Source organism: Lepidochelys kempii, chromosome 2, assembly GCF_965140285.1.
Source record: "Lepidochelys kempii isolate rLepKem1 chromosome 2, rLepKem1.hap1, whole genome shotgun sequence".
Taxonomy (NCBI): Eukaryota; Metazoa; Chordata; order Testudines; family Cheloniidae; genus Lepidochelys; species Lepidochelys kempii.
In genome coordinates, this window is record NC_136381.1 from 189,430,366 (window position 1) to 189,438,073 (window position 7,708).

At 37.5% G+C, this 7,708-nt stretch overlaps 1 protein-coding gene across 2 annotated transcripts in view; it reads left to right on the forward strand.

Annotated features, from left to right (window-relative positions):
• Window positions 1–7,403, forward strand: part of KIF15 (kinesin family member 15) — a 58,259-nt gene extending 50,856 nt beyond the window's left edge. For both annotated transcript variants that reach the window (XM_073333137.2, XM_073333136.1), the window contains 3 exons: window positions 4,216–4,381; window positions 5,152–5,283; window positions 5,645–7,403. In XM_073333137.2, coding sequence (XP_073189238.1) covers window positions 4,216–4,381; window positions 5,152–5,283; window positions 5,645–5,719 — 373 coding nt within the window. In that variant the 3' untranslated portion in view covers window positions 5,720–7,403. The remainder of the gene's footprint in view (window positions 1–4,215; window positions 4,382–5,151; window positions 5,284–5,644) is intronic.
• The last annotated feature ends 305 nt before the right edge of the window (window positions 7,404–7,708 follow it).

Below are 7,708 nucleotides of genomic sequence, written 5' to 3' on the forward strand. Positions count from 1 at the left end.
CTTCAATTTGATCATCTGGTGCAATATCAGTTTATCAGCTTCTGATGTAGTCACTTTCCTATTAAAGGTATTGACGTTTTTTAAGGGCCTTATTCATGCTTATTCCACCAGTAACAGACTCAGCCCAGCATGAAACCTCAGGGCCTCCTAAAGCTGATGGGGCCGCCCTTTGAGCCCTCTCACCATCTGACCCTTAAAATAGTCTTTCTGATTGCTATCATCTCAACCAGGAGAATGAGTGAGCTTCAGGTGCTCATGGCAGAACCTCCATAACCTCATTCCACAAGGACAGAGGAGTTCTGAGACCTCATGCAAAGCTAATCTCAATGTAGTGTCTGATTTTCATGTAAATCCTGCAATCTCTTTTCTTCCCTAAGTCACACCCAGGGAGAAGAAACTGAACACTTCAGACATATCTCATGCCCTTTAGTTACTACGCTGACTCGACTAAATCTTTTCCACTGTCCACATGCCTGTTTGTAGCAATAACTGGCCATTCTAAAAACCTGGCCATTTCATATCAATGACTACATGGATAACCATCACCTGTGTTACTTGTTGGCGAATAAACTGCCCTCTCTCTCCGTCAAGGCCCCCTCTACCAGAGCTCAGGCAAATTTCTCAGACTATTTCCAAACATGCTGACATCCAAAATCTGCTAGGCTGCTTATGTGGCGCAATCTGTTTACATTTGTAAAGCATTGTGCACTGTATTTGGCTACTAGGTCCAATGCCTCGTTGAAAAGAGCTATACACACCAATCTTTGTTTTGATGCAGCTAGCATTCCTCATTCTCAACATCCTGAAGAAGATACTGCTTGCCAGTCACCTTCAGTGGCATCCACACTGCCATATACTTGGAGAAGAAAATACAATTGCTTACCCTACAGTAACAGATTTTTCAGGATGTTGTAATCAGTGTGGATCCCACAACCCACCCTCCATTCCCACTTTCAAGGTCCTCAGCTAACATAGGTTTCAAATTGTGAGGGAAATGAGGGAGAGTCAAGGCTACTCTGCTCTTTATGCCATCACATAGACCCAACGGACACAACTCTCTGAAAAAGAATCTGATCTCACCTACATGGACACTTGCATACTTAGTGGCATACACACTGACTCCAACATCTCAAAGAACTACAGTTATGTTAGGGTAAGTAACTGTGGTTTTTCTGTTCATTTGTAAGACTTTTCAAAGCCAATTTGATTCAGAAAAGAGGGCCAGTCCTATGAAGAAGCATAAAATGTATGTGAGTAGCCCCACTGATCTTAATGGGATTGTGCATATGAGAAAGTGGTTGCAGCATGGGCATTAGATTTATTTTTTGAAAAAGCTTATCGCTTATTAGAGAGACTCCTGTTAAAATTAATATTTTATTTTAGTTTATTGCTTGAATTAAAACAATACATTAGATTTAAAACTGAAGAATTTTAAAAATCTAACTTTTCACTATTTATTTATTTATTTACTTTACTTTTGCCCTTCAGTCAGCTTGAATGATGAAAATAAACAATTTACTATGCATCCGGTGAAGTGGGTATTCACCCACGAAAGCTTATGCTCCAATGCATCTGTTAGTCTATAAGGTACCACAGGACTCTTTGCCGCTTTTACAGATCCAGACTAACACAGCTACCCCTCTGATAATTTACTATTTGAGTGCCATTAGATTGTCCTATGCCATATAAATATGGGGTGAGCCATATTTAGTCTCTGCTGCTAGAAATTCACCAGTATATGCTGCATATTGGGCAGACAGTAGTCAAGACTGGATGGATGGATTGGTCTTGAAATAGTGCTGATATAATCATTAGCTAATCCGTGTCACTTCAAATACTCATGCAATAACAGTGCTGCAATAGTTAGACGATGAACCCTGCAGGGGCATATTTTCCATGCAAATAAAACTTGTAAAAAATGGAAACGATTTTGAGTTTAGTCATTAATTATTAAAACCTGTCTTTAAAAACTAAATTTTGGACTGAACTACCAGACAGTTTCCCTTTTTAATTGTAAGCAGGAATTTTTTGTTATCCTCAAAATGTATTATTTTTCAAATAACTGTTTTCAAGTTTGCCTAAATATTCTTCAAAATCTGCTTTAACTGAGCAGAGCCCATGTGAACAAAGAAAGAGAGAGGTTCCAAGAGTTGGATCAGTGTCAAAGTAACACTGCTGGTGTGAGAAACCAATAGGGTTGCTTCATTGAATGCTCATATCTTAAGTCTTTAGTGCTAGAAATGAATATATCTTTAGAAAGATGGAAAATTAAGCTTTCCAGTAACGTCTATAGCATTTGTTCCTAGCCTTGATGGCATGTTAGATATTGCACATTACATTCACATCAGCATTCTGATTACCATCAAACTTCTCCCTGCGCGCGCACAAGCGCACACATACCACATGGAATCACTACTGTTCATCATCTAAAATCTTGCAAATGGTGTAAACCATTAATCTCCAGTTTTAGGAATTTGAGACTATTGGCTTCTCCTGTGATGTCAGAATTCAAATAGCGGGAATGGGAGCAAAGCGAAATTCTAAACAGAATAAGCTGATTTTAAACCATGCATCACCTCACGTTTTTGTCAGTATTTGCTGTTGAACATTATATAGTACTTCTAGTTTGTCTGTTTAGCTTGGTTTTATTTTCTCATGTGCCCATCACCACAGTAGTTTGATGCTGCTTAGAGTTTAAATATTAAAGTCAGTATTTGTATCACTTCTGTGGTTTCTTCTTCCAGCAAAGCCCCATGCAGCCTGCTGTCATCAGCAATTCCTTTTTTACATTCAAGAAGAGTGTCAGTGGGCCAAAAGAATTAAAGGTGACTGGCAAAGAATTTTTTTAAAATGGGTTGGGGTGGTTTTTTTAACCAGTCAGACAAAAATTCTCGTCTCCCCAATGCTCAGCTGACTGCTTTGAATCTTATCTCTTGTAGTGTCATATTTTACTAGTGCTCTGGTCTCCAAAGAGTTTTTTCTAGAGTAGAAAAGACCTGAATTACTAATGTAAAAAGCAAGGTGGGATGGGAGGAATCACTTTTTCCAACAAACCTTTCAGGCCATTTTTATTGCAACATAAAAAAGCAGTAAGACTATGAGGCCTATTTTTTTCCAGCTTTGCAAGTTCTCTTTTAAGTGGCAAAAATATCAGACAAAAAATATATGGTCTATTGTTGTCTCTTCTCACCTTTAGGCCTTTTGTTGCTCCTCTTGAATGTGGAAACAGGACCTGCTTTTTGCAGCAGCGCTGGTACTTAGTCTCTCAAACTTCTGGGGAGGAAAAATGGAAGTAAAACATGAATAGGTTCACAAGTGTATATTCATTAACAGTGGAAATACTGGTAACGCATATGTTTTAAGATCTTACACTTCACAACCAGCCAGGGCTAGAAACATTTTAGCAGAGCAAAATGTTTCCTGAGCACTGCTCCTGGTCTTGTGATCGAGAAAAAGAATGTTCAAAGCATCACTATGAGCAGTGCAGGCTGAATTACTTGTGGGCGAAAATTCTATATGTAAAGAGATATTCACCATTAAGTAATCAAATATAGTAGTAATATAATCTTCATATAAGAGAATCTGAGTTCACCTTCTGAGTGCTGAATTTTTGTGGGTGAAGTGCACTCTAGGAAGTTCTTGTAGGCTAGGATTCCATTTCCAATTTCATTAGCTTAGTTGAGAGAGTTGGAAATTTAAGCTTGAAATGGAACACTTCTACCCAGCATTGAATCCCAAGTGAAGGGCACTAGCTAGGGTATGTCTACACTGCAAATAGACACCACAGCTGGCTCATGATGCTGACTCAGGCTTCCAGGGCTCAGGCTAAGGGGCTGTTTAATTGCTGTGTAGATGTTCAGGCTCAGGCTGCAATCCGAGCTCTGGGGCCCTCCCACCTTGCAGGGTCCTAGAGTGTGCTCTCCAGCCCAAGTCTGAATAGCTCCGCCACAATTAAACAGACTCTTAGTGCAAGCCCAAGTCAGCTGGAACAGCCCAGCCACATCTTTTTTATTGCAATGTAGACATACCCTTAAAAGATTGGGCAATTGAAGATGGTGGTTATGTACCAATGTTAAACAGTGCCTATTAACAGATACCAGGGCACGTATGCCAAAAGGACCTTTTAATAACAGAGTGCGATGGGATATAGAGGAGTGATGTGAATGCATTAACATGGTTAATTTGAAGTGTTTTGTAATACTTTTATATCTGCAGATTAGCAGAGACCAAAAATGCCCTTAAGAGTACAGAGAGTGCCTATCTTGAAATGACCATGGAAATAGAACGAACAAGAGCTTTGGAGTCAAAAACATTCCAGGAAAAAGAAGAAATGAGATCAAAACTGGAAGAAACCTGTGAAGAGAGAGACAAAATTGAAAAGGTAATAAACAACATGTGTGACTTCCTTTCACTAATTGTATCCACTAGAACCTCACAGATTGGGAGACAAACCCATGATAAGTAGTCAATATTGTGAATTAACCAGAAAACAGTAAAGGAATCAAGGACTGCCTCCCAAAATGTAGCTTTTTATTTTATAGATTATTTTTATTTCAACTGTATTTCGTAGTGTAGTAATCAAATGCCAAGGGGAGCTCTATGCAGAGATGTGATCTGAAATGCAGATCAGCCAACTGTACTTTTCCACGAGAGAAATCTAGTCTAGTAGCCAATGAGAGTGAGGAACAAGTAGGTGTCAAGTGGTAGATGGACCCACAGGTATGTTATATGCTACAACAAACTTAAATACAGTAGAACCTCAGAGTAATGAGCACCAGCATTACAAACTGACCAGTCAACCACATGCCTCATTTGGAACCGCAATCAGACAGCAGCAGGCAAAGAAAAAGTAAATACTGTACAGTACTGTGTTAAACATAAACTACTAAAAAAAAGGGGGGAAAGCAGTGTTTTTCTTCTGCATAGTAAAGTGTCAAAGCTGTATTAAGTCGATGTTCAGTTGTAAACTTTTGAAAGAACCATGTTTTGTTCAGAGTTATGAACAACCTCCATTCCTGAGGTGTACTTACGAACACTGAACTCTGAGGTTCTACTGTAGCAGTATTGCCAATTTCAAAAGAAACCGCTTTCTTAAAATCTGAACACGTCAAAAAAAGACAGAGTTGTATTTAATTTGTTATTTAATTACAGGAGATGGACTTGCTAAGGAAGCAAGTAGAGTTTCTCGCTGTGGAGAACGGGAAGTTAGTAGGTCACCAAAACCTAAACCAGAAGATTCAGTACCTTGTGAAACTGAAGAAAGATTATGCCAAACTTACTGAGGTATGTGTCCCAGAGATTAGAATACAGATTAAATAAATGATCTGTGGTAGAACAGAAAGCAAAAGTTTGATCAGGAGACTAGAATTCTCATTCCTCTATTTAAGTATACCTGGCATCCCACAATTCCATGCAACAATGTTTGATTCATAGCTAGTCAGTTTCATCATCAATGTCAGTATTGTTCCATTTTCTTAATTACTCCTGTAGTTATAAGACACTAAAGAAGCTGTACAGCTTGCAGAAATTAGTTGTTAATGTCATCACATTTAGGTGACTTTTCTTTTTACAACTTAGAATAAGTATAATCCCTTGAGACAGGCTTTCTTCTAATTCTGAGTACCATATTTCTCTCTCTTTACAGGAGGTTGAAAAACTGCGTGTTGAAAATGTCTTTTTGAAGGAAATTAAAAAAGCTGAACCATGTCAAGAATCTTGATCAGCCACAACAACAAATAAACTTGCAAAATTGTTCATTTAAAAATGTTGATAGACTTTAAAGAGAGAGTTCTAAAAGTAAAGCTTCTCCTTCATCACTATTAACTTGAGCCCTTCATCAGATGTACTCAGGATAATGTTATTTCAGTCTGTGTAATGTGCCAGGTGGTGGTTTTTAGTGAAACAGTCTGCTTCAGCTTATCTGGCAGATTTTCTAACCCCCACCTTTTGAAGTTGTTCTACAGCTTTATCCATAGGTGCTACAGGACTTTCCTTGCAACTTTGTACTTGTACAGGAAAAGTGACTAGTTTTCATTGGAACATTCTCTATTTCTTGTTTCCTTTTGTACTTTAATTCAGATCAATGCTTTTCCTTTTTTTTTTTAATGCTAGGAGTTTTTCATATTACCTCAGTTTATAGAAAGGTATTTTGTACAAATTCAACCAGTATCTAAACTTCTGCCTGTTGTTTTTATGGATGTCTAAATGTTGATACTAGAATGATGAAATTCCCTTGTCAAGTTGTGAAATGATTCATATTTCTTTATTGCTCAAAAATACATGTTTTTTATTAAGGATTTTTTTCAATAAAGCAAGAATGTCACTTTAATAATAAATTGATTTGTAAATAGTACTATGAATATTTGGAATCTTGTGGCATAATTGCTTGCTTTCCCTTGTTCCACTCTTTCTGGAATTCAAGTGCTCTCAAAACAAACTTTTTTTTCACTGAATAAGCTTCAAACAGGGACTACTGTAGTGATAAGAAACCATTCTGCACGAGTATTGTTGAGAATAACCTCACTGGCTAACTTGTTTGAGCACTGTATAACTGAAAAATCTATCAAACAGAAGTCCATCCCCTGTCAAGAGTTTTAAATGTATGCAACATCTTGTAAGAATATATTAGAACCTCATTAGTTGCCCTAAAGACTTGGAGATGGATTGCAAATGACTGGAATATTCAAAATAGGGGGGGAAAGTATTGATAATGCATTACAATATTAATTGGACAAATGTGTTAGTTGAGTTTTATCTATTTGATAGTGTCAGTAAATATTTTGTATTGTTTTGTATAAGTAATTAAGTCTTAATAATGCAATTCCTTATTACAGCACTTCACTATTGCTGAGAAGAAGGGAAGAGACCATTTTTGTGTGAACTATAGGGTATGAAGTTTAGTGAGGTTCTACTGTAATTAACTAGGGGCTAAAATGACAGTGATTTTTTTGTCAGTTTAGCTATGAATTAAATATTTTAAATTCAGATATTAATATTCTGTATGAAAAGTAACCTAATATTCCAGAGTAGTTTCTATTTGAAGTTTTTCAGGATGAGGAGAGAAAAGGAAAATCAAATCTTTAAGATGGGCCTCTAGAAAACTGAGGGTGTTAACTTGCCCTATTTAGACTAAATCAGGAAATTCACTTCTTTCCAGAGATGAAGTCATTTTAGAGATGACCTCCACTCTTGCTCCCTTCATTCCTTATGGAGTTCTTTCTTTTCTGCAATAACTCTCCACCTTGATAGCAGTGAGGTATAGAGGTAGGTCAGACCCACTTGATAGCTTATCTGATATATTGCAAAATTTGTAATACTGTTAGGGAACAGCAAACAAGTTATGGCAGCTATGGTAATATAATTTGTACCCTTTTTTATGGAGTATGTTTATAATATATATAGTTCTTCTGGAATTGTCACTTTTTAAATAAAGATTTGTATATATAAATGATTTTATGTTTTTCCTATACTGTATGCTCTAACTTTTAGACTCATGCACACTTAGGGATAGATCCACAAAAGGACTTAGGTGCCTAAGTATAAAGTGAAGAACCTCAGAACCCTGACTCAGCTGCCACCTAACCTTGTAGGTATCTAAAGTCCTAGGGCCTAAGTTTCCACCGGTAAATTCGCCATGGTGCCTACATTTCTGATGGCAGGCTGCTGTGTGCATGCTTCAGTGCTGATGCCTAGCCCTTGTCCAAACCCC